The 26,730-nt window shown below is 37.6% G+C and overlaps 1 protein-coding gene across 4 annotated transcripts; it reads left to right on the forward strand.

Moving 5' to 3' along the window:
* Positions 1 to 1,129: 1,129 nt before the first annotated feature.
* On the forward strand, positions 1,130 to 25,625 carry si:dkey-30c15.10 (uncharacterized protein LOC559353 homolog). Of its 4 annotated transcripts, none has more exons than XM_038286938.1 (24): positions 1,130 to 1,258; positions 4,575 to 4,674; positions 4,778 to 4,936; positions 6,665 to 6,751; positions 7,088 to 7,272; positions 7,416 to 7,508; positions 9,300 to 9,384; positions 11,794 to 11,859; positions 13,417 to 13,721; positions 13,823 to 13,914; positions 14,536 to 14,665; positions 14,980 to 15,115; positions 15,318 to 15,503; positions 16,824 to 16,950; positions 17,049 to 17,097; positions 17,479 to 17,532; positions 17,626 to 17,658; positions 17,739 to 17,760; positions 17,840 to 17,949; positions 18,277 to 18,330; positions 18,833 to 18,919; positions 20,645 to 20,752; positions 20,832 to 20,974; positions 24,461 to 25,625. In XM_038286938.1, exons 2-24 carry the CDS (start codon positions 4,581 to 4,583, stop codon positions 24,591 to 24,593), a joined length of 2,538 nt encoding a protein of 845 aa, XP_038142866.1. In that variant the 5' UTR covers positions 1,130 to 1,258; positions 4,575 to 4,580; the 3' UTR covers positions 24,594 to 25,625. The 4 variants fall into 4 exon arrangements, with proteins under 4 accessions (XP_038142866.1, XP_038142868.1, XP_038142869.1 ...); XM_038286939.1 differs by lacking the exon at positions 1,130 to 1,258 and adding an exon at positions 3,152 to 3,176; XM_038286940.1 differs by lacking the exon at positions 18,277 to 18,330.
* The last annotated feature ends 1,105 nt before the right edge of the window (positions 25,626 to 26,730 follow it).

Below are 26,730 nucleotides of genomic sequence, written 5' to 3' on the forward strand. Positions count from 1 at the left end.
TTCGGGCTAAACATTTTTTTGATAAATCAAAAACAAAAAAAATAATTAACCACTATCATTTTCCTGTGTGACTATATTTCCCGTTTTTTGTAAAGTTAAACTGAATTATGATTATTTCTATCTAATTTACCAAATGTTGTTATGCAATAAAAAAAGGTGCAGTCCCATAATTTGAGATTATATAAAATAGTTTATATTCCTTGAGGTCACATAGTCATGTAGCACAAATCTGTTCTTAGGATTTGTTCATTTATTTATTTAAAAAAAACTTTATAATGAATATACATAACAATATAACTCCTAAATCAGTGCGTGTTGAATGAAATGGAGCAGAAAGAAGAGCAAATTTATATTGGACATTTTACAACAACTCTGCATCTGTTCTGTTACAGGATTTACATCCATCTTTTCTAAGCATCCCTAACTTTGTAGTTTTCTATTTATACTTTTTGAATGCCATCATCATTCTTGACTCTTTCATTTCTTGATTAAGTCTTTTTCAAAAATTCAGTCATTTTACTGTGATGCTGCGTTCTATAAGTTTGGTTTTTAACTGGCTTTTCTTTTTAAACATATGGTCGTTAAAGACTACAGTGACTTTTTATTAATTCAAACCTTTCTTGGACGTTCACAAACAATAATTTGCTTATTCACTTTATACAAAAGCTGGATAATATTAGAATCTATTGAATCAGGAAATTTTAATCATTTGATTGGGTTAGAAGGATATCTGTGTCCTGGATTCTTAATAATTGTTATTGTCCATTGTGTATAGACTGTGTGTAGGCTAGTTATACACATTGATCCCTAAGCCTCAAACATAGGATCAGTATGACTTGATCATTGTGTTGTACGTGATTTAAAAAGAAATTTACTTTATGTACCACAGCTTTGGATTTTGCAATTTTTCTTTAATTTTCCATGTCTTCAATGGTACCTCCTAGAAATTTGGTTTCTTTTACTGTTAGTATTATCTGTAAATTTTATTTTTTCTAATATTAATAGGTAATTTGTTTTGTCATGATACGCCTTCTCGTTCGGTAACAAACGAGCTCAAGTTTCAAGCTTTCCGACTGCGCATAGTATCGCGGTTTTACGGTAAGGGGGTGGCCGAGTGAACTTGTACGTCAGAGGACCCGCTGAAATTCAAAGTAGAGGAGGATACGGAAACACCTTGATAACAAGGAGGGTATTTTTCTCTTCTAAACAACTGACTTTTGGGCTAAACCGAACCGAAGTTTTTAATACAACTTCTGAGGTAAGGGACCTAAAACGTTTTTGGTGCTTGTATCGAGCTTTGTCCGCTCGTTATGCTAACTTTAAGCTAAGCTAACATTAGGCTGATTGGCTCTACATAATAAGATAGTTTGGTTTGCTAAACTTCTAAAAGAAGGTATGTTCTTGATATTTTTGTTTAATTAAAAGAGTAAAGGCTAACAGCAACATAAGCATGTTAGGATGACTTTTCAGCTATGTTTGGGTTCCTCAGCAGAGCAGCTAGCAGCACGAAGAGCTTCCTGTTTTACCTGGGATACGTTTGAAAGAAAAAAATACCTGCAGTAAATGTGAGCGGTTTGGGCGTCGTCACGCGGCTCCTCTCATTAATGCATCGTTTGTTCAAGTGCTTGTCTATTAAACAGCACACAAAACCGTTAAACATGTGTGGGCTACATTGGTTAAAATTGTCACAAGAGCTCATTATTATTTATAACGGTTAAATCTGCATTAAAGGGTGTAAAGAATTTGAACCTTTTAAATTTCTGTTGAATTTTTTATTTAGGGCTGAGCAATAAATCAATACCGATATGTGTTAGAAATCTGATCAATATCAATAGAAAATACCTCTGAATATATTTAAAAATAATTAGACTGAACTTTGATCCAGAACTGCATTGTATTCTGGGGGATGTAGTCACTGCACACTATCTAAAAATAAGTAGAAATTTCTTAAATCAGTGTTTTCACCCTTAATCTGAGCAGCTAAATAAGATGACCTGTCAATAGAATGAGCACTGTTACACTTAGAATAATATAATTGGATAATATGCACTAGAAATAGGACAATGCAATTGTTTTATCTTATTTTAAATGTGAATTGCCTTGTTCCATTGGCAAAGTGTCTCACTTTCCTGCTTAAATCAAGAAAAAATGCAGCTATTTTAAGAAATATTTACCTATATAGATTTTTTTTTTTTTTGCATTGTAGGGCTGTGATTGGCCTAACCTATTTCTGAAGATTATGTTTATGTTGGATTAGAAATGCAGTTTCAATTCAGGCTTTTCTCCCCTGGTCCTTGTGTCAAATATGTAAACAAAACACTATAATAATGATTGAATGTCGTTATTTCAGAATAACCAGGAACAAATCTATAAAAGAAAAATATTCACTTGCAAATATTCTAATTAATGACATAATTATTTTACATAAAATGTAGTGCTTATGTCTGAAAGGGGGCATGTAGAACTGAAACTTATTAATCATACCCTTTCACCTTCCCATTGTCTATTAACACCATCAATAACCATATAACTTCAGAGTCCATACAGCTCCAATATTCCATAAGGTGAGAAAATAAATAAGTTTCTGTACATATAAGCCTATGTACATACACACAAGCCACCTGCGTCTTCATTCATACTATTACTACCCATAGCCTGCACGACCACAACCATTACAAAAATGTGTGTAAACCCATGCACTGTGACCCATTGATGTTCACCACCCTTCTTCCATCTCTTATATTCTTGAGAAAGCCATTTCCTAATGTCTCTAATGCTTGGACATTGCTTTCATTAATTTTTTTTTTATTAAAAATGTTTTTATGTTTTTTCCAACATGTAAGATTTTCGAAATTTAGATTATCTCTCTTATATACCCTCCCATTCTATCAGGAAAAGGATTATCATATACTCTCTGGTAGCCATTCATTTCTAGGTTTATAATTTAGTTGTAAGGTTTGAAACTAACAGAAACAGACATATGTAAGTAAGGAGGAATAGATGAATAATGGAAAAGTGCGATGATGATAGCCAGCCCTATGAATCATCCGGATTTGTTGTTGTTTTTTAATCCTCTAGTTTTTTAGCTTCTTTATCTCCGCCGTTAATCACCCAGCAGATGCTCTAAGCCAGGGGTGGGCAATTCCAGTTCCAGAAGGCCGTGGGTGGGTTTTTGGGTAGGTAGAACTTTATTAAACTCACAATGAAGAAAACTGTGTGACTTCGGCTCTTATAAACAACAGAAGGTACACAAAGGAGGAAAAAGTGGATGAAGTAGATGTGCCTTTGGTTCGACACACCTTAATCAAGTAATTGGATGATTGAGAGGACTCAACTGACTGCATCTTGAGTAGGTAGTTCAGCCATTTGATTCAGGTGTTTTGAACCAAGGGTTAATCTAAAATGGCAGGATACTGGCCCTCAGGCACTGGAGTTGCCCACCCCAGCTCTAAGCTCTCAGCTTAACAGAAAATATTTGTGTCATCCGCAAACAAAACAAACATGAACACTTCTTAAACTTTACATACCGGTAGGTCATTTATGTACAGAGCAAATGGCAAATACAGACCTGTGGAGCACAACAAACAAAACAAAACGGGACGACTGATAATCATCCATTTTCACATATTGTTGCCTTCTACTTTCCTCTTTTTCTTATATTACTGTACATTGATTATTAAATGTTTCTTTGAAAATGTTTAGAAACGTTACAATATTGCTACTTTTTTAACAATATCACGCAGCCCTAGTTGTATTGCTTTGTTTCTTTGTTTTTATTTTTTTTTTACTAATACTTATTCCAACCATCCTATCTTATGAGTTTCATTGTGTTTGTGTTGATTTCTAAATAAGATTGTTCTTTTTAATATCTATCCTTTTTAGATTGTATTCTTCTGTGAAACACTTTGCGTTCAGTTGCTTTATCAATAAATATATTCTTGATATTGTAGTAATAATAACTATTATTGTTATTTTATTAGGTCGAGCTGAAGCTGGAAGATTTTTGCTAACAATAAAAGATATTTGTCTAATGATGATAATCTGAACTTTAAACTATGGTATGTCAGTAGTTGATTGTGCAAATACTTCTTAAAAATCTGCAGGTTTATTTGGACAGGTAGTATACAATAATAAAAAAAAGAATCTATTTGATCCTGTCAGTCTTTGATCCTGTCAGTCTTTCTCCCAAAGCAAAAGAAAACCCACAGCTAGTATTTTACCTCACCCTAACATTTCAGTCATTTAGCAATAACTAATCCAATAGTATGGACTCCGGTTAACGGTTCTTTTATGAGAGATCACAGTTCAAAATCAAATGTTATCTACTTAAGATGGGTGCAAGTGTTAATCATTATAATAAGTATTGCAGAAAAGAAAGTTAACATGTGACAAAAAATTATGCTTGCAGTCATTACCATACTATGTAATAGATTAGTTTTAAATTCATTTTTTAATTATTTTGCATGATTGCTGTATTCAAATTAGGTTTGTTCTGATGAATTTAAAAAATGTTTAAATGTATTATTTGGAGAGGAAACACAACTTTTAATATTTTTGAGATTGTGTGTTTCTAGATCAATATGGAGGCAGCGGAGGAAAATGGTATTAATGTTACCCTAAAGAGGCAGAGAGAACCTCTGTCAGACACCGAAGACAACATCCTCCCTGTAGCAGGTGTGTTATAATCTTTTGTTTTTACAACAACATGAGGGACTAAGTCTTGTGCTATACTTGTACCGTCCAGATGTTTACATGCTATTGGATTTTCCTGTTTCAGATGTCCTGAAGCGGCGGCGTCTGGAAGCAGCCGGTGAGGAGAACCGGAGCCCGCAGCCGTGCTCTTCTAGGCATTTGGCTGAGTTCAAGACAAAACCGGACACCCCGATAATCCCGTCAGTCCAGTCCCGACTCCAGCTGCTCACTCAGAGAAAAGACGGTATCTGTTTATTATACTACTGAAGCTGGCATGCTCATATTGTGTCCACCAACATTTACAGTCATCTCTCATCACAGAAGGGGGGGGATTAGAGATGCACGATATTGGGATTTTGGCCGATATCCGATATGCTGATATTTTAAAACTCATGTAGCCGATAGACGAAACCGATACCGATGTTAAAGCTGGACAAAAATAAGTAGTCATTGAAAATAGCATTTTTGTTATCCATTTCTGACACTTTGAAAAATAATATACTCAAATATATTTTCATATGCTGATATCAAATTGATTTTTAAAAACGCGGTATCGATCTATTTTACTTTCAAAATCTCATGAAATTTCATCGTTCTGTTACAAACTCTCGTTATATTTTGCAAATTCTTGTGAGATTTTGTTAGTAAAATAGATCGATACCGCGTCAATATATCAACATATAAAAATATGGCAAAATTTCGTGAATTTTCGGGGGATTTCGTAGCATAGCGATGCCATATAGCAATATTTCATTAGTAAAAGAGATTGATATGGTGTTTTTAAATGGCAATATATCAGCATATGAAGATATTGGGATATTTTAATGTATCAATATTTTTTCCCTCATCTTTAGAAGTTTTTAAGTCTGTAAAAAAGAAGTTTTTGAGGAAGAAGAAGAAGTAATATTTATTTATTTATTTTTTTACTTTAGAAACTCAGAAGCTGATCAAATATCGGGTTAAATATCAGTTGGGTGGCCGATGTCCGATATTCAGTTTTAAGGCCGATACAGGCCGATACCGATAGGGGGCTGATTATATCGTGCATCCCTGGGGGTGATATCAAAACATCTCCTAGTAGTCATTACCTATGACGTTTTAAGTGTTTACTGTTAATCTGGAATAAAGTTGCACTAAAATTATGAAAGAAATTCATAATTTTCATCAATTTTTGAAACTTCAGTAGATATTTGATTGCAAAAATAACTGCTGTTAGTAATTTTACTGCAGCATGTTTTTTTCTTTTTGCATAATGTGATATAAAAGTAGTACTAATCATAATTAACACAGTATCTGGCTGCTCACCTTGAGTTAGTTTTAGAAAAGCTTTATGCTGTTGGGTTTCTACTGAGTCTTCATATGAAGCTCAGATATTTGTACATCTAATTACTTGTTATTGTTTTAAAATATACTTAAATTATCCGTATATGCTGGGCTTACAATCTTTATTTTGTGAAAAAGGGCAGTTTGGAAATGTATGTATTTTTTCTACCAGAATTTATTATATTTATTCATCTAGCACCCATTTCTGGCCGGGTCAAAATGGGGTCACTGAGTGATGAAAATAAAATGGTTAACAAGTTCAGTTAACAGAGATGTTCACAAAAAAAAAATTGCAGAGCCAGTTTCATCAGAGATTCTAACTTTGATAACTTTTTCATGACTGAAGAGGTCATTCGAAACAGGAAGGGAAACGAGATAAAACATCAGATGTCTAAAATGTGTCAGCATGAGGCAAAGCCATGTCAAGAGAAGAGTCATGTTCTCTTAGGTAAAGAAAAACCTTCATTGCATTAAAGGGAACTCCAAGTGTGACCCGCTGACCTGGTTTGCACTGGATATTTTCATCGAACATAAAAATGCGTTTGATGTTTAGCAACATTTCAGTGCGATTAAGTCAAAGACGTAATGTCTGTGGTTTTGGAAAGGAAAATAAAAACAATGAACTGAAAGATGGCATGTCTTTTTTTAGGAGCTCTTGCAGCCCGGCGCATTCTCTCAGATCCGGGAACTGAAGGCCCAGCGGTTCCTATTAAGGGCAGCAGAGAGCATCTTCTCGGTGAGGATGCAAATGAGTTCACACATTCGCCTACATCTAAAATAGATTACCATCTCTGTACTTTGATGAAAACTGTTTCCCCTTTCTTTGTCTTAGCATTTGACGTTTGCCTTTTCTAAACAGAGAAAGCATAAGTACTAGAATCACTGCTTTCTTAGAAAATGGTTTTGGTCTTGTCTCAATATCCACGTCAACTAGAGCTTCTACAGAGTCCCCTGATAGAAAGAAAATAAAAATCATGTTAAATGGAAAGATACATAGTGCATATTTATTGAATGCTGATTATGAGGATGTTTGAATCTCATCTTCCTGGCTGCTGTTGACAACCTTTTCCAGGTGAGGAAGAATTTCATCAGCGGCTGGAGCGCTTTAAGGCGCCGGCCTCTCAGGCTAACACCCCCCAAACGCAGAGCCCTGCCAGCACCTGCTCACGGACCCGCTCCGACTTTGTGTCAAACATTCAGCAGAAACTGCAGTGCTCAACGACACCCAGCTCCAAGCAGGTGTCCATCATACGGCAGGTTTGTCCTGCTGCCTCAGGCACTTTGTCCATCTGTGCTTCTCATCTGCTTCTATCATAAAATTACTTGCAAAGCCTGGATGATTATGTTATGAAAGTGTGTTAGAATCTGATTTATTTCTAATTTTTATTCTTTATTATTAGGAACGGGAACTGGAGTTAAACCAGTTGCCTTTCCAGCCAATCAGTGAGAATGCCTGGCTGAAAAGGTGCAGCTCCGATTCCTTAATAACTCAGGTGGGTTTGAGACGTTGATTCCATGAAACAACAAAAATATCTAGCTAGAGTTTTCACATCTGATTGAAGCTGGTTTGAATTGCAAGTTTAATAAAACTGTTAAAAGGGAGGGCCCCCTGCTGGCAGCTCCTCCCCCTCCTCCAGGGTTCCTGTTTCTAAAAAGAAATTTTGTTGGCCTCCAACGCAGCCTTGGGATGTAAGTTAGTGATTGAAATGAAACTTCTCTGCCTGATCACCTATTTTGGCACAAGATAAGGTGAAGTGATTCACATTAAGATGGATTTGATAAGTTCCCTTGTTAAACGCTGCTGGACACAGGGTTTTACCTCACCTCACCTTTGATACACCCTTTCAGGGCAGCACTGGGGTTTGGGGAACATAACTGAAGCTATGCATCTTTTGCCTTCTGGTTGTCTTTATAGAAAATCATCTATTATGTAAAAAGCACTTTTACAGTTTTATTTTTGGACTTTAACCCTGTAGCTGTTATTAATTTCTTTAAAATGGTTTCATTATTTTTCCCCCCATACATGCTTTTACAGTTGCTGGACGTGTAAAATGATTTTCATCTACGGTAGTTACCATTGTTGCCTCTATAGGTTCTGTTTGTCAGTCAATAATGGAGTGATCCTGGTGGGATTCTGTGGGTGTGAGCTTAGGTTTGACGTGCTGCAGGCCCTTGCTCCTTTGATTCTTTATTGAATCTTCACTGCCATTGATTCATTAATTCAATTCAGTTTTTTTATATAGCGCCAAATCACAGCACATGTCATCTCAAGGCACTTTACAGTTCACCAGATCACACAGTCAAATTGATTCAAAGTTTTCTATCCAAGGAAAACCAGTTGATTGCATCGACTCATTGACTCAAAGGCAATCTCTCACACTAAGCATGCTTGTAGCGACAGTGGAGAGAAACTGTCCACTTTTAACAGGAGGAAACCTCCAGCAGAACCAGGCTCAGTGTGAGCAGCCATCTGCTGAGGCCGACTGGGGTTCAAGGAGACAGAAGCAGACATAGTAAAAGCAGCTGTAAAAGGCGGCCCCATTTAGGAAACACACAGCCAGGCAGACGAGCTCTGAGCCAGCTCCCATGTCAGAGGATGAAGAGAGCACATCCAGCCAGTCACAATCAGAGAAACGGGACTACACTGGAAAAACAGGCAGATCTCCAGCATCTATAAGCAAATGTTTTGATGGCAGCAGAACAGCGTATTTTTCTCTCCAGGATGGTGTCACAGCCAAACAGGAACAGATGAGGTGAAGCTACTATGAGAAAAGGCAGAGAGAGGATAATGTTAGAGATTGAACTAACAGATTCTGCAGAATGGGAGATGCAGAATGATGAAATAGGGGTCCCTATGTCCTCCAGAAGTCTAAGCCTATAGCAGCATAACTATACAGATAGGTCAGCATAACTGGAGAGAATCTAACTATAAGCTTTATCAAAAAGGAAATTTTTAAGCCTAGCCTTAAAAGCAGATAGGGTGTCTAGCTCACGGACTAAAACTAGTTGTTGGTTCCTCAGGAGAGGAGCCTGATAACTAAAAGATCTGCCTCCCATTCTATTAGTAAAAGATCTTCAATATTTATGCATTTCTAAGCTCAGAGGACATTACCCCTCTATATAAAAAAAAAAGCCTGCATTGCTTTCCCGTCAACATGCATGACACTGGAATCATTTCTATCTGTCCCCAGAAGGAAAGAAAATTCTGCACAAACTTGTGAACTTGTGCCGAGTTTTGCCTTATTTCTAACATCCCATTGTCGGTTTTCCTGATGTTTCCTTAGGTTCCTGGAGAAACTGAAATGAAAGACGGGAGTTTCACTGAACTTTTGACATCTGCTGCTAAGAAACCTTCTGGGGACATGATGGGTAAGAGTATTGACGGAACGTTTGACTTAGTTTCCCCAAGGAAACTTTGGAGGTGCCTGCCACTTGGTGTGTAATCATGTGTGCATAATATTTGGACTGGCATCAAATAGAAAAATAGTTTTGGCAATATATCGTGATTTTTGGCTGTCTGATATATAATATTGATTTTCAGTTCCCAGTATATATATATTTTTTTAAACAACACATTTTTACCTAAAACTGAGGGGAAATTGGCTACCCATGTACCACCACTCTGGCAGATAATGCTGTGAAGATATTTTGCTGTGCGGCGCAGTGCCATATCTGTAGTTGAGGCAGTGACAGTAGAAGATGTGGACTGATTCAAACCCTGAGCAACATGGATACCAAAATAACTGAATGATTAAAATGATCGGGTGAATATATACAGAGGTTGCCTTTTTATCCATACATTTGATTTTGATAGCAGGAAAAATATAGCAAAATAAAGCAATATTGCAATATAGTGATAATATTGTATCGTGACACGGATCTATGGTAACCCCCATACCAATACTCACCCCTCGCACCAAAGGCTAATGAGTTTTGTGGGGTTCACCTTACATTAGGTAAGAGCGTAATAGATTGAACTCCTTCCACATTTTTGGAGCTGCCACAGAAAAATCATGATTACCCCCTAAACTTCCTTTTATTTCTAGGCACCACAAGAACCATTGTAAACCTGAGTGAATGGGAGGGTGGATGACTTAAAAACAAAAAGAACTTTAAAATGAATAGGAACCCAGTGTACAGAGGCTGCAATAGAGGTAATGTTCTCTTTGGAGTCTTGCGATCCTGGAGCCACTAACCACATATTAAGTGCATTGCAGTAACCAAGCCTAGTAGAAATGAAGGCATGGATCACTGGCTTTAAATGTTCTCTGGTGTAATAAAATATGGTGTAGAGGAGGATCAGCTTCTATCATAGAAAGGGAGGTTTTTTAGGTTTTAAAGAGTTTGGAAATATTTGGGGTCTGATGAAAACTTTTCCAGGTCTGGATAAATATGGAAAAATAAGAGTTGAGAAAGTTTTTCACAATGTAGATTTTTGTTTGGAATGTATATTTATTTCCTGCCTCAAAATAATGAAGTCATTATCAATCAGTAATCCAACTAGTGTCGCCTTTTACCGATCTTTAAAAAGCCTGACATGCTGATTCCGATTTTGACCAAAACGGATGATTTTTTTTTGCCTGACGTAGTCCAACTCAATTCTAGTCAGAATATGAGTCTGATACTGCTTCATAGAGCTGTGATTATGGGGCGTGTTTCGAACGAACCAGGAAAAAAAATGCCTCTGCACTCAATTGGATAGATCTACAACCAATAAGAGCAACGGAGTGCGTGACGTATGTTAAGCGAGGCATAGTTGTTGTCCACAAAAATCAAAGCGTGCAGTTTCACGCCTAGAATAAGAAGATGAGACTTGATCGCGTTTCTCTGTTCCTCTTTTAAAATTAATTTGCTGTCGATATCTTCTAGAACAGACCTAATAGCAGAATCTACTCACCCAAACTCTCCAGCGGCAGCCATTATTGTTGTCACCCAAGCGCGCTTTGGTCATGTGGTTGATTACGTTACTGTTGGTCATCTGTCCATCATCGTATAAAGCCCGCCCTGACAATTTGATTGGATCGCCTGACAGTGGGCGATAATACTCGCGCTACTATGGAGCAGAGCCAGACCGAACTTCCCGACCTCAAACCTTGTGGGCGGGACTAAGTTCGGACTGGCACCCAGGCTAGATTTTTTTATGATTCTGTCAGTTGTCAAAGAATCAGATACTTTCAATATTTCAATCTCATCTTAAAAACATTCAGCTACTGCTTGCAAATACATTTATAGTTCAGAGCAGTGGTTTTAGCACAGTGGGTGATTTTCAGACCTCTGCAGGAGTAAATAACATCAGTAGATAAAATCTGTTTCACATTGAATTATCAGCCGATCAGTGATTCCAATAAGGGAAATCATGACCGACTCAATCAGTTGATGCAGCTCTAAATCCTTTTCTCCAGTCCATCCATTTCTGTCCATTATAGTATTATTTCAAAATATTGAACTCAGCTAAAACTAAGGCAGTTTTTTTCCCTCATCAAACATCTATCATCACTGCTGCCTCCAAGCTTTCCAGTCAGCTTGATCAGTAAAATCCTGAGTTGTTGACATTTAGAAGGGTGGAAATCTGTTTAATAGGCTAAATATTTCATTTGGCAGCCATTGCTTTGTAACTCAGAGCTATGTGTCACTCTGCTTTATATCTGCTCTCTAAGCTGCCATCCACCAGTCTTTCCCTCAGCGGTTTGTTGTTTTTTTCACGTTCATTGTTGTCTGATAATAAGTTTGACCTTTCCAGTCTCAGAAGTGTGAAGTGAGCGAGACTTTTTCCAACAGGTGAAGGAGCACCCTCTGCAGAACCCAGACTCACCCACGAAGGGCAGAAGGAGAGCATTTCTCTTGGTGAGGAAGGTGCTATTCAGAAAGAGCCCAGTGCTGTGGTTCTGAGTAAAGTCGATTTGCCTGAGAGCCAGACTGTGTTAAAGTTGTCTTTCAGCGAGGAGCACAGCCTGTCAGAGCTGCAGGCAGCTGATAAGAACAGCTTCTTACAGTCAACTCTTCTAGAGGAGTCAAACACAAAGGAAACCAGTCAGGTTTTCAGAGAAACCGAAGAGGAGCAGATATCAGAGCTTTTTACCTTCGATGGCGATGAAACGGTGGAAGGTTCTACATGCGGTGAGGAGGAAATTGAACCGTCGACAGATGAGGAATTAAGGGTATGGAGATATCCTCAACAAGAGGTGTGTGTGGATGAAGACGCTGTCTTAGAGAAGAAGCAAGTTTTCAATAAAAAGGATGAACCAGAGCTGTCTAGAGAGGGGAAGAAGAACATTGACGGTGCTACAGATCTAGATGTCTCAAATAAGACTGCTTCCTTTCTACAACAACAGGAAGCGGAGAACAAGAGGTTAGATGAGGAGAAAAGTGAGGGAGAGGTTGAGGTAGATGATTCTTTGAAAAAGAGACCAGCTTTAAAAGCTGAGACTTTGGAAGAAAAGCCATCAACTTCAGATTTGGAAATAAATTCTGGAATCATTGCTCAGCCTTCAGTAAAAAATCAGACTAATGAGAAAGACGGAGCTCAGGGTTCATCTGAGATCCAGATGTCAGTTTCCTATGAGGAGGGGAAAGAGTCAACAAAGGGGAGGAAAGATGTTGTCGATGAGCTAACAGTGCATAAGGCAGAAAGGTCAAAGAAAGTTACCTTTATCTTGGAGCCTGAGCTGATCAATCGATCAGTTTCTTCTGAGAGCGACGTCTCAGAGGAGTCCAGGGCAGAGACCAGTCTGTCAGGTGAGACGTGTCTGAGGAGCACTTTGGCTTACTCTTGGGGATCACAGGGTGAAGCACTCCATAGGTTGGCTGGAAACACTAAGTTCACTCTAAGAGGTGCATGTTTAAAATAGAACAAGCTGTGTGCTTCAGGGATAAATTATAAATGATACCTTTCACTGAACGACTTGTTTACATGACATGTTACCCTCTGGATTACAATAAAAAAAACAAAAACAAACAAACAACAAGGACTTATTAATTTTTTTAAATGGGATTATTTTATAACAGATTGATCTCTGATCCACAAACAAAATACGACCTGATCAATTTTATTATACCAGCTAAAATATCTAAGTCTACTTTATTCAAAGCTAAATCTAAACTAATAAATGATTCAAGACTATTTCATAAGTCATACCACTGATAAACAGGTTTTCTAAAGTGGGCGGGGTATTAATGAGTAACAAACTCTTGACAAATTAAATTAATAAAACGGCAGCTTTTTGTTTTCAAAATCAGTAAGTTTTGCGTGCTTGTTTTTTGATTTAGTTTTTTTTCCCCCACCCGTCTTGGACACGTCATTTCCTCCATTTTTAGACTTGCACAGATGGGTTTCCACACACAGGTTTGAACATGAACAGGACTCAATTCTGTCGACTGATATGGTTGAACATCTCTCATCAGATGCAGGGTCGGGCTCTCATGATGACACCAACACAGCTGAAACCATTGAGAAGATGTTTGCAGAGGTGCTGGAATATGCAGAAAAGGTGGAGGACAACAGGCTAGTTGAGGAAGACGGAGAGGGTCATGATAGCGGCATCTCTGCTTGTTCTGGAGAAAAGGGGGGCGTGGAGAAGAGCAGAAGAGAGGAAGAGCCCAAAGAAGAGGAATCTGATGAAAACGACGGAGATGAGCTTCTTACTTTTCCTAAAGGTGGCATCCTCTCTCCTCTCAGCAAGTCTGTTGAAGCTGTGGTTACCCCACTGGTGAGACCTTTACTTTGTTAAGATTATGTTTCTCTAAGAAAACTTTTAAATCCTGGAAACGGACCGAGGCAAAGATTCTGTGTCATATATTTTTCAAACAGCGACTATCAGCAGCCCAGGAGTCTAATCCTCCTGTGTCTCTGACCCCAGAGGAAACCAGCAACCCCCCTCCTGAAACGTTTCCCCTCTACAGGTTGGAAGAGATTTTTCTTTTTTATGGACTTCAATTTATCTTTAACTACATATGCACACTGAAAATGTGTGAATAAGAAGGGGAAAGATGGAAAAGAGAAGCTTTAGGGTTTGGTTTCTATTAGTTTCCTTTAGGCCAGGATCACGTAGGGCTTAAACAATTTATCTGATTAATCGGTTATTAAAATAATTGTCAACTAATTCAGTAATTAATTAATCGTTAACTGGAGTGTAGAGACTCTAAAACATGCTTTTAGCTGACAGAGTGACTCACTAAGAGCATTGAATATATCAAGATTAAAAAAAATAAATAAACTAATCTAAATAAAAAAAAACATTTGTTGTCCAAACTTTTGGAATTGTAATGATTTTTTTAAATGGAATATTGTAAAATAAAAAGTTTTTTCTAAATAATTATTTATTTATTTATTCAAGTGTCTCAATTTTGTCACAAAGAGAGAAAGTAATTTGCAAAACAAACTTTGATTTGCTGGTCAGAAATCATTGGTTATAATACTCAAATCTTTGATTTTGGAGCTCCCTGTTTTCCTTTTCCCAATCAATCAGTTAGCGATGGATCAGCTTGGGTATTTTTATTCGTTGACCTGTTGTGTTTTGACAGCATCGATGCGTACCGCACACAAAGGCAAAACAAGCTGCCCACCATTCAGAGCGTGACGCCTGCCGTCCAAAGACGAACTCCAGAGACGCCAAACCCTGAAGCCCCTGTCGTCACCAAGGAGAGAATAACGGTGAGAAACATTTTTATTAGTTTGGGTTTTTTTTTTTTAAGATTTTTCTCTGCATTCACTGACAAATGGGAACTCTAGAAAATCCAAGTAAATGCTTAAATAATTGGCTAAATATAGATAATTAAAGATCTGTAGAACAGTTTATTAAAAGCAAGTTTTTTTGTTTTATAGATCAGCTTCTAATTTGTCCTTTTAAGTGTCTTAAATAAACTGCATATTGGTTCCATAAACAGAAGAGTTTTCTGGTTTTCCTTGGACATGCTCGATTAATTAAATATTCACTTTCCAATAATACTTCTTCTCTGGTTCTTTAGGCTTTGAATGAAGAAGCTGGAAAACTGCAGACTGTGATCAACCAGACGCTGCAAGCTCTGAGCTGCTGCACCGACGAGGAGCACGGGCGAGGCTCGCTGGAGGAGGCTGAAGCCGAGAAACTTCTGCTTGTTTCCTGTAGGGAAACCTTTCAGTAAACATTCTCTACTCAGGGTAGCTAGCAGGGCGGTGCTTTTCAGTTGCATTTTTTGGCGCCACGTTTGTTGTTATAACATTAAGAAAATTCACAGGCTTAGAAGAAGCTATGGCTTTTGTGACTAGTTGTGTTGAAAGCATGGTAATGGAGAGCATTTCCTCTGTTATTTCTGGTTTTCTTTAGGTGAGAAGCACTCTGCTCTGTTGGCTGAAGTGGTCAGACTGAGGGAAGAGAGGAACCTGCAGTCTGGAGAGCTTCCAAAGGACACGGATTATGTTTCCCAGCAGCCCTGCAGAGGAACAGTCACTATCACCAACATCCAGCTGCCTCTGAAAGTGGAATATGTCTGTTCATCACACAGCCGTGCAGGTAGGAACTAGGGGTGTAAATAATAATCGTTTTGTATCGATGCATCGATCCAAAAGCCGACGATCCGATGCATCGACACGTCCGCAAGATAATCGATTCATGTTTTTTTTTTCCTCCGGTCTATTTTTATCCATTTGCTCCTGGGCGTAATTCTCCCTCCCGTGCTGCGGTGCCGCTAAACCTATTTTGCCCTCCTACCGCGCTTCCTGGTTATACTCTTACAGCAGTTTGTTGCAGCAAGCTTGACACAGACATTTTTAAATTATGCTCAGTATTGAAGCGTGGTCTGGGCTACACGCTGTGGGTCTAGATACGGCCGAGGCGATGAGGAAGTGGGGGCGAGTTTAGTCCGACGACGGAGGGACATGAGAGCCAAAAAGAGCGGAGATCCAGCTGGAAAAAGGTTCCCAGCGTTCTCGCGCACCTCGCTCTTCTAGCGGGTCGAACTTCACGAGTTGTTTTCCGCAATTTCGGTCATAAAAACAAAACAAGCTGGCCTCCTGTCTGGTGCACTGTTTGTGGTCAGCTACAATCTGGGAGAGGTGCAGCGTCTCTCAAGGGGGCGGTGACGTCGACACTGGAGCCTTCTTCTTCTTTTATTTAATGGCGGTTGGCAAACAACTTATAGGTGCATTACCGCCACCTTCCAGAATGGAGTATGGACCAGACAAATTATTATATTCTCCCTAAAATACCCGTTCTTCTTAGAAAATTAAAAATACTACCAAAAACTACATCCCCAGATGACCTTTGAAACAATTCCCTTGTATGTAGTTTATTTTTATTCCTGTCTAACTCTCTAAGCAACATCTCTCTTTCCTGAGTATATTTATTACATTCTAAAAAAATATGTTGGACAGTTTCTCTGGAGCCGAGGTATTGCATTGAACTCATTACACTGATATTGTGCAGTATTTTTGCAGTATTTTTTGATGCAACTTTTCTACTTCTGTTATTTGCTGTTGTTTCTAAAGAAAATGCATAATGATATTACAGCTTTCATTGATTTATTTCAAACTTGAAACTTTGTTTAGCCTGTAAGGTGTAAAAAAATAAAAATAATAATAATAATAAAAAAAATAACCGATTAATCGATTAATCGAATCGAATCGTGGTGTATTCTTGAGTATCGAAAATAATCGAATCGTTGGTTCAGGAAATCGATACTGAATCGAATCGCCATGATGGATGTGATTTACACCCCTAGTAGGAACACAGACTGGCTGAGTGCTTCATTTTCCTCCCCTCCTTTTACATTTTCCTCTGGACTTATACATGTGGCTTAAAGAAAAAGACTGGTTTGATCATGATTTCCTTCAGGGCGACCGAGCCACTACTTCTTTGTCCTGATTCGCTACGGGCCCTGCAACATCATCGCCACGCCGCTGGCCACCGCTGCTGATGCTCGAAATGGAGACACCATCTCCTTCCCAACTGCAGTCAAACTGTGAGCTAAATTCGTTCAACTATGGGTCAGAAAAATTATGCGGAAATTAAGATTTCACAAATTAAACGAACGAATTTCTTTTTTCTTAATTTTTTCAGACAGGATATTCGCTCGTCTTTTGAGATTGATGTGGAAGTCTACAGCCTGGTGAGAAAACCTGATTAGCTACGAATGTAACCGTAACTTTGATTGATGCTGCATCAAAGTTTGTAATGCGTGTTCGCCATATTGGAAATTTAACCTGGAAGTTGTTCAGGTTCTTCCTTTTCTTGTGTTAGAAGTTTTTGGTTTTTTTTGTATTTATTTTTTTTAACCCTTTCTATTTGTTTGTTTTTTTCATTCGGAGTATAAACATCACTTTGCTTTTACTTTAACTTTTTTTTTCAGTGGTTATATGTCCTGAAAATAAAACTGAGACTTTATTCATCGTAAAGTTTAAGTAAAGTACATTTCTGCTCCTATCTTTTTTTTCTCCTTGAAAACGAAGTTATGTTTTTATTTGTCTGTGATAATTTCTTTTCATCATAGTGTTCTACATCAGGAGCCAGCTGCAGCACGGACCGGACCAACACAAAGTCCCGTGTAAGTGCCTGATTATTTTCCTCACAAATTCTGTGCGCAGCATGTCTTCCATGAAAACAGTGCAACATATTCAAGGTCTGCTGTCAAACTTAGGTCACACCCAGGAAGCTTCTGAATACCATCACAGTAAGTATCAATCCACATGACTTTCTAAAGCATTTTAATTATAATTCCTTTGCTTCATGCATTTTCTCTCTGTCCAACAGAAGTCCAGCAACACATACAACTGTAAGTAGAGTTTTGTCTTTATTACGCTGTATATTCCTGATTCAATAATCATGTTTTATTGGGCTTCCTTTACCTTCAGGTGCGGCTCCCTCTGCTCTCAACACTCGCCGCTCCAGTAACTTCTCTCTGGTTGGTTCCCACAAAATCACCTTGGCTTCACTGGGATGCAGCAAATTCCCCCTTGATAAGGTGACTTATATTTATAGTGAGTCTAGTTCTAAACTATCACATAGTTTGCTGAGCCATTCATTGTAAAATAAAAAAAAACATTCTGATTTTCTTGACATGAAGTTTCCTGCTTTAGCTGCAAACGTGGAACAAAACACCATGAATCCAAACTGCTTTCACTGGGCTCTGCACATGTTTGCACTGTGGGGTTTTTATCTCCCAGTGCTATGGCATCACTGTTTGTCACTTTGCCTTTTAAAGTCCTCACCTCGGTGGTCTCACTGTTGAATGTGTCTTTCCCCCTCCCTCCCTCTCTCTCTCTCTCTGTCCTGCTCCATTCACTTTTAGATGAAACTTGATGGCAAAATCAGGAAGCTGCTGGGAGATGAATTTCAGGAAAAGGTTTCACTCTTCAATTCTCTGTCACCTCTTCACATGCCTAAGTTTCCTTGCTCTCCTCGGTAAAAACGAACCAGCTGCAATATGTTGATCATTCTTATAATTGACACGGGTCACAGTCTTTTTTTAATACACATTGGGGTTCTGACTTCCTAAAACTTTAATTACTCCTCTTACTTATAAAAAGTAATAGATTTTAATATTCTGTTTGTTACACTTTTCAGTTACTGGCATCACATCAAATATTATAAGCTTCAAGAATCTACCAGCTTCGGTTCCTCGAAAAAATAAATTTATCTTGTCGGTTCTGCTGGTTTTCTGCAACTTACTTAGAAATTACAACTCAGATCTTTGAATATTTCTAACCAGGTGTCTTCAGCTTAAGCTGAACGCCTAACCCTGACTGAATCAAGTTACTAAAAACAAAGAAAAAACTTCCTTTGCTCAGTTTTGTTCTCCATATTCCATTAGTTGAGTGTGACTTCTTCTCCTTCTGTGACTGTAGGTGCCGTTTCTTTCTCCACTAGAGGGCCACATCTACCTGAAACTGGAAAGCAAGGGCCACTCTGATGTCCGGCACCAAGGCTTCCTGGTCAGCAAGCCTGCTTTATATAATTTAATCTTTTCAAAACTACAAAGGGGTTTTTTTTTTCACCAATGTTCAAAGGGTTTCTAAGTAGAAATCTTGTTTAAACTGGATTGATGAACTTTCAGTGTCATCTTCTAATCCTCTGAAAGGAAATTCTGGATCAAACTTCAAATTGCACAACATAATGTCATAATTCATTATTGCTATTATTTTCAGTGTCTGGAAATGGTTTGCTGAGATATTGAAAACATTTGTCATGTTTTCTCTTGTATTGGATACAGACCTGCTGCAATAAACTCATCTCGGTGCAACTGGGAGCTTTTATTTGCTTCATTAGTTGATGAAAGTCCTGCTTTGATATTAGGAGCAGCCTAATTTGATCCACCTGGAATGCTCTGTAGAAATGATTAAAGTCTGACTCATTTCACATTCAGACCTCAAAGTCTCTAACATGTTGAGATTTTTGATCAAACATTTATTTATTTTTTCTTATTGCCTGTTTTTTAACCTTTTTTAAAAGAAAAACTCTGCATCATGTTAGTTTTCTTGAATGCATTCCTACAGAACCTGGAAAAAATCCCCTAAAATCATTTTAATCTTTGTTTTTTTTTGTTTTTTGAAAATCTAAACATTATTTTCCACCTCCTGCCCCTTCAGGGGCGTTTTCCTTTAACAGCTCGATAAACTCTTACTTTAACAGTTGGCCAAAGCCTGTTTTTTTTTTTTTTTTACTTATTTTATGCACTTCTGCATGGACGTGTTGGAAATATCTAAATCTTATTTATAAAAGCTACTGAGACATTGCCACAAAAAAGGAAAATGTGACAATGTTCGGTTTGACTTAAAAGGGAGTTGTGTAGTATCACTTTTAATGTGAACCAAAGCAAGAAGCAGCAGCAGTGAGTGGTGTATAAGCTACAGTTCTGATAACTAAGGAAGCCCATCACCATCTTTCATTCATTGGGCCCTTATGGATCTGGACCTCTTTAAATGATCCAAACTTTGGTTCTGAGGTTGTATAAAAAATAAAAACACACAACCGATTCAATGCTGTCAGTTTATTTGATAAATAGAATAGAAAAGCAACTTTCATTTTTCTTTGCATTAATTCAGTGTGTCTTTTACACTGGACTGATAAAAATCTAAACTTTTTAAAGGTCGTGCATCCAATCTTAACAGCTGGATTGTACACAGTTTGAGATCAGTTGCATGTAGATATTTAAAGGTCCTCGCCTTTTCCATTTTGTCATCTAAACCTTTAATTGTATTTAAGCAGAAATATCAGGCAATTTTTTTTAGCAGTCTTTCTTTCATTTATTTTTTCCTTTCTTGTATCGTACATCCTGTATCTTTTTTTTTCAATAACCCAAAAACCCTTTATTAACCGTTTTAGTGTAAGGTTATTTAAAAAAAAAAAAAAAAAGGTTAAATGCTTGACTAAGCAAAGTGAAACACAAACTGAAGCACATCTTAATAGACACAAGGCTAAAAGACATTAAAATAAAAAGCCAATTGAGTCTATTAAAAATATATCTTAGATTGTAAAGTTACCAGTAAATGGATCCAAAGATGTCTGAAATATTTCTGCATTGTATCGTCCCAACAGTTGTATTCACACAGAGTGGGTCCACCACAGGAAACCAGGAATGGCAGGCATTGAGTCAAACAGGTGGTGAAAAAATAAACACCTTTTTATTAACATCGATTGTGTCTCATTTTACTCTCCAGACTATGTTTGAGTTGATCAGTGGATTTGGAGTTTGGAATCGACGATATTTTGTTCTGGAGGAATGCAACATGTACTGGTGGAACAACCCGAATGACAGAGAGACCAAGGTAAGGTGGGCTGGGAGATGTGAGGGTGGACTAATAACAAGTCGGGCAGATGATCTGATCCTCTGGTTTAACTCTGCAGGAAGCAGAAGGCAGCATCTTTCTGTCCAGGTCTCCCAATCAGTGCGTCAGGCCTGTTAAGAGGGATTCATGTGCTCGACCTTTCACCTTTGAGCTGGTGAACACCTCACAGCAGGACGACCAGAAGCAGGAAGCTCTGTCCAAGTAAGTTTACATCACCACCATGACACCTCAATTTCCTGCTATCTCTAAATCACACCCCTATACTTTAAACAACATATTGTTTTATCGCAAAATAAACTTTCATTGATCACAAAGAGCCATCAGGGCTGTAGGCAGGGCCCAAAAATTACTGAGGTCAAGACTCAGAACTTTATAAATGCAAACTTTCTTTTGAAGCTCTTGTCTACCGCTTCTTAGAAAAATGTCACAAAAGACATTCCAGTATAATAAAAAATAGTTGCTTCATATTTGCATGAGTATTTCAAATAAACACCAAGTCCCTATTACCGGTACTCTATTAGGTTTTAATATAACATAGTCCTATTATAATCGTAAACAATACTTCAATTGCCATTTATTAAACATCAAACTTTTGAAACAGTTCAGGCACAGCATCGTCCTTTGATAGAACCTGCTCTCCCTGCATCTCTCTCCTCACTGCTTCTCCTGCTGCTCGGCCCATAGAGGAGCTTGGTTTGACTCTGCCTTTTCTCTTTAGTGAAAAATATCAGACAGAAATGAAAACAATATGCATTTCCAGATCATGTTAAGGAGTTTTAATTGTCATTTCACTAAGTGACAGAACTAAATTAGTTTCCCTGATTCCAGAGAAAGCCCAATGTCAAGGGATAAAATACTAAAACTAGCTCTTGATAAGTGTAAATCAGGGTTTCAGCGAGTCATTACAAGTCATTAAATTATTATTTTTTTAATTAAGGCCTTAATTGCCATTAAAATTCAATAAATGATTATGGTGGCATTTAAACTGCTTGCAGTTGATCGTAAAGCCGTATGTTCGCAAAAGAAGCTCGAGGCAGAGAAAAAGCTAGAGAATGGGGGAAAATGCTAATTTCAAGAAAACTGGCTGGAAAACGAGAAATTCGGGACATGGCTGCAGCCTGTCTACGGTAAAGATAAAGTAGGATTTTGCAGCTGTTAATAAATATATATTAGGGATGGAACGGTTTATGAAAACCGTCCCAACCGTTCGGTTCGATTCGCGTGTGTTGCGTTCTGTTCATGCGCTGCTCCTTTTTGTCATAGGCGAAGCGTGTACAGAGCAGAAGGTGGCGGTACTGCAACCAAAGCCAACCAACGGTAGTAAACAAGAAGAGGAAGCGAAGCAGTGTAGCTGGGTTAAGCAGAAAAAAATCAGTTGTTGTGGAGAATTGTGTGGGTATGGCGAGTGGGAAAGAACAGGAGTTGGAAGACGCGCCAGCAGCACTTTATAGGTCTGCTGTATGGGACCGCTTTGCATTTAGAGTGACCTACGATGACGGCGGAAAGTTGTGGATAAAAGTGCAACAGTGTGCAAGCATTGTGCAACACGTTTGTTTATGCTAACAGCAACATGTCATGCTAACAATCAACATATACCAAACCGTGAACCGAACCGAACCGTGGATTTTGTGAACCGTTCCACCCTTAATAAATATATATATATATATATATATATATATATATATCTCTGTGCTGTGTTATATATATATATATATATATATATATATATATATATATATATATATATATATATATATATATATGAGAATCATCTAGTTGATGACATTGAAAATATTTCTACGAGCATTAAAAGTGCATTAAAAAGCATTGTATTAGAGTTACTCATTCCTGTATAAACCCTGTAAATATTAAACCAAATAGATAAATATTCTGATTTTATGCAAGTATACACTCCAAATATATCATTCTACAGCAGTTGTAGATAAAAATTGAGTATTTGGAGGCTTTTTGAAGGACCATGGTGACTTCTTGAAGTAAGGGAAAGTTATCACAGAAAATCATTAGTTATTTTAGAAAATTGATCAAAGGTTGTTTTTTTTTTGTTTGTTTGTTTTGTTTTGTTTTGTTTCTTTATGTGCACAACTTCCTGTCCCGCGCGATCTACTCTGTGTCGTCTTGCAGCGTTGAGCTCCGGCATCTGGCAGAAATATGAAACGCGTTCAACATCAAACGGCGAGAAACCAACAATGAATACACATTTAGTTTTCAGCTGAAGATGTTGCTAACGTATCAATCACATAATTAATGTCAGTTCAGTTGGTGGGAACTGGTGTTAGATAAACTTTGGTTCGAAGTTCCTTTGCTGTCTGAGTATTTCACTTAGCTGAAATATTTCCTAATGGAAATGCTGTTTTTTCTTACAGTCATCAACAACTTTAACTGCTCTCTACATGCATTAGTAGCTCGACATGCTCCTCTTCCAGGGATTGACAGACTCACTTGTAGTTGCTTGTGATTGGCAGTTACCATAGAAACAGTGCGTGTTGACAATAACTTAAGATGATTAAACAGTCTTGCAACTTTTGGCTCTTCAAATATAAAAAAAAAACTCAGTTTGGTGGGAGACCAATATCATCCTGCAGTCAGTTTCACTGTAATTTATTTTAGTTTATATCACAATTTAGGCAATAAATAAATTGATAAAACACAGAGGACACCATCTCGCTGTCCTCAATGGTAGTTACATCCCTGAGAGCTATAAAAATACACAAGGTTTTACTAAAATTACTTTTGTTATAGACTTGGGTTAGTATTTGAGTAAAAATATCAGTCGGACAACGTCAGGGTTTACACCAAGGTTAAAAGAAGACCGTTTAAAATCCAATGAGGGTTTATTTAAAATATGACAAAGTAAATTAAGTTTCCCTTTAAGAGCAATAACATTTAATTTTGTTGATTTGGGTTTCAAACATGGAATTAAACAAAAATATAACCCTACCAACTGATTTATCCTTGTAGCAGCTTTCTTTCAGTCAGCTGACCAGCATTGTGCACAATATCAGGGAGGGGTTAATTCTGTGCTTTATAGAGGTAGAAAAACCCTGGTCATTCTGGCACGTTGGCAACAGTCTTCAAGGGTTTTTAAATTGCTTTAATTATTACGATGCAACTTTAGAGGCTTGGTGTTTCTTTATTCTGCTGATCAACGCATGATGCTGCTGTATTTAACTCCAGTTAGGTTTGATTTGCTCATCATCAAACCCCAGTGAAATGTCACCAAGTTGGGAAAGATTTATTTTTATTTTTAGAAGTATTTTTGGTGCCAACTGAGGTCGGAAAATGGAACCGAAAGTAAAAACGAAAAGTAAATAATGAAGATAAAAAAATGACAAACTTTTTCATTTCTATATCCAAATTATTTAGTTCATTTATGCTAAAACCTTAAAATCATGCATGAAGGTTAGTTTCTGTCTTATTTAACTGAAGCTTTGTCAGTTAATTAGTGTTCTAGTATTTTAAGGAGGATGAAGAAAACGTTATAAAAAGTAAGAAAAGTAATCTTGGAATATGTTGCTCTTCCAAAATAATAAACCTTCAAGTGCAACAACCAGCTTTATCGTCACTGTATAATTAGTTTCTTATATAAAGCGTTATATTAAATCTAAACTTTAAAAATATTTGAAAAATGTACAGAAAATATGAATGTGGCGGTTCTGAATCTTTCAGGTGTTGGTTCTCTGCCGATACCAAGCAGGAGAGGTTGGACTGGATGGAGAAGCTCAACCAAGCCCTGCTGGACTTCCACACCTGGAACTCACCCGAGAGGGTAAACGAGGCGGTGAGGGAAAGCATCCTGTAACCGAATGGAGATCCATTATGGCGTCCTGGGGTGGGCTCTAAGGTGTCGGCTTGACTCTGAGTCATCAGGAGACTAAGCTCTGATTCACTTTATTGATTTATCAATGGGAGATTTATCCAGTTTATTTTTCTGTTTTCCTTAAACCTGAATCCAATCTGTTATTGTTGGTTTTCAGTTTTATCTGCAAACTCTGTTGCCATTTGAATATTTTTAGTGTTATGTTATTTTTTTTTAACTCTGGTTTTATTTTCTTGAAGATTTCTTTGTTTTTGTTTTCTTCATTGGCAATCAGCTGCTTTGTGGGTAATAATCAGTCACTTTAATCTGAAAGGGGTTTTTCTTATTTTTTCTATCGGTATACATGTATGGATTCAGATTCTGTTTTTATTGTTTAAGGTTGAAGGATAAATAATTCTAATTAATACACTAATGCTAAACAAATGTTTGACTCGTCTTTGGGAAGAACAGAAACACTACAAATAAAACAAATCAGAAGCAATTCTTAAAGACGATTCGTATTTGTTGTAGATTTTTTTTATGTTTGTTTTTTTTTTTGTTTCACTGAGGACCCAGTTTATCAGTTGAAAGGGAAAATTGACAAATTATGTTCTGCTTTCAGCAGTTTTGGACACAAAAAAGCTTATCTTTGCTTATTTGTCTTATGTAGAAGAGAAATTATGACGCAGTTTTATTCACTTTAATTTGTAGAAGAAGAGGTTGGTGCTCAGACATCACACTTGTCGCTTATTTTCATAACCGTATACTCTAAAATATAAATCAGAGAAATATATTTTTAGCTGGGTTTTTTTTTTCCGGAATATGAACTTTTTTTCTTTTACTGCTGACATCATGTCAGATTGTTCTCAGAACCCTGACAAGGTCGTCTTTATTGCACATTTATGATTCATTTAGTTACTAAGTAAAACGTAAATAGATTATATTTTCTGTCCCCTGTAACTTCTTCTGGTTTCTTGTATGTGCTTATTCTCAATGTATAGACTTGAGTATCAATAAAATTTAGAAAATTAAAAAGGCTTAAAATATTGTTTAAACTGGCATGAAAATCATCAGTTATGGCTGCTTTCCAACACAGCGATTGGATGAACTATTAATCCTACTCGAATTATTTTCCAGTTTCCAATTCACTTCATTTCCGGATTATTATTTTAGGTTTTTGATAATAAAAAAAAGAATATGAAATATTAGTGTTTGTTTCCGTTTCTGTAATTTCGTTCTTCCTTTCACTTCAGTGTTTTCCACAAACCATCTGGGCTGTTTCTCAGTCAGCTTTTTACATGTAGAAACTAAAATTTTTTTGCTCACTGCTGAAGACTGAGCACAGGTTCTCCTTTGGATGCAGGCCTGTACTTTGACTGGGACGTTCAGTCAGAGCCATGCCATTCCAGCTCTCTGTGCCTGTAGGAGGCATTGTTTCTGCAGCTTGTTGTTTCTGCCGTCTAATTGCAGAGTACGAAGGAGGAGCTCCTGTCATGTTTTTTTGTTTCCTACATGACTTATGGCATTTTCTACTTTTCTTGAAACTTCCATAAATGCCAGACTTGCGGAATCCATGGCTTACTGTCTCCAACCTGGGCTCTTTTTCTCTGCAGTTCCTCCAGAGTAACTCTGGGTCTCTCATTTTAGAACTTAACTGCTGGTCTAAACCAGGCATCCCCAAAGTCGGTCCTCGAGGGCCGCTGTCCTGCAGGTTTTAGAGGTTTCCCTGCTCCAGCAGAGCTGATTTTAATTGAAAGCTGATTAACAGGCTTTTGCTGAACTGCAATCATCATAATCAGCTGTGCTAAAGTAGGGAAACCTCTAAAACCTGCAGGACAGTGGCTCTCGAGGACCGACTTTGGGGATGCCTGCTCTAAACTGATCCACAGCTGCATTTTTTTTTTTTGACATTAAAATCCACTGATGTAGGGTGATCAGATATCCCATTTTGTGCAAGACTATGCTGCATCTTTCACTTCTGTCCCACAAATTAAAACACATTTGACTGGGTAGAATAGAACAAGTCAAACTATATACAAACAGTTTTCCTAAATGCAAAGAAAACAGAGTTGCATCAGTGCCGGGTCATGATAAACCTGCATAGATTGTTTTAACACATAATATGATAGGCGCATTAAAG

Source organism: Cyprinodon tularosa, unplaced genomic scaffold (assembly GCF_016077235.1).
Source record: "Cyprinodon tularosa strain WSP-4 unplaced genomic scaffold, ASM1607723v1 ctg232, whole genome shotgun sequence".
NCBI classification, from domain to species: Eukaryota; Metazoa; Chordata; class Actinopteri; order Cyprinodontiformes; family Cyprinodontidae; genus Cyprinodon; species Cyprinodon tularosa.

Bases quoted from the DNA above. Each gene is read 5' to 3' on its own strand.
- si:dkey-30c15.10 (XM_038286938.1), top strand. From the start codon at position 4,581: ATGGAGGCAGCGGAGGAAAATGGTATTAATGTTACCCTAAAGAGGCAG. The intron at 14,666-14,979 runs GTGAGAAACATT...CTGGTTCTTTAG, and splicing joins TCACCAAGGAGAGAATAACG to GCTTTGAATGAAGAAGCTGG. The intron at 17,098-17,478 runs GTGAGAAAACCT...TTTTCATCATAG, and splicing joins ATGTGGAAGTCTACAGCCTG to TGTTCTACATCAGGAGCCAG.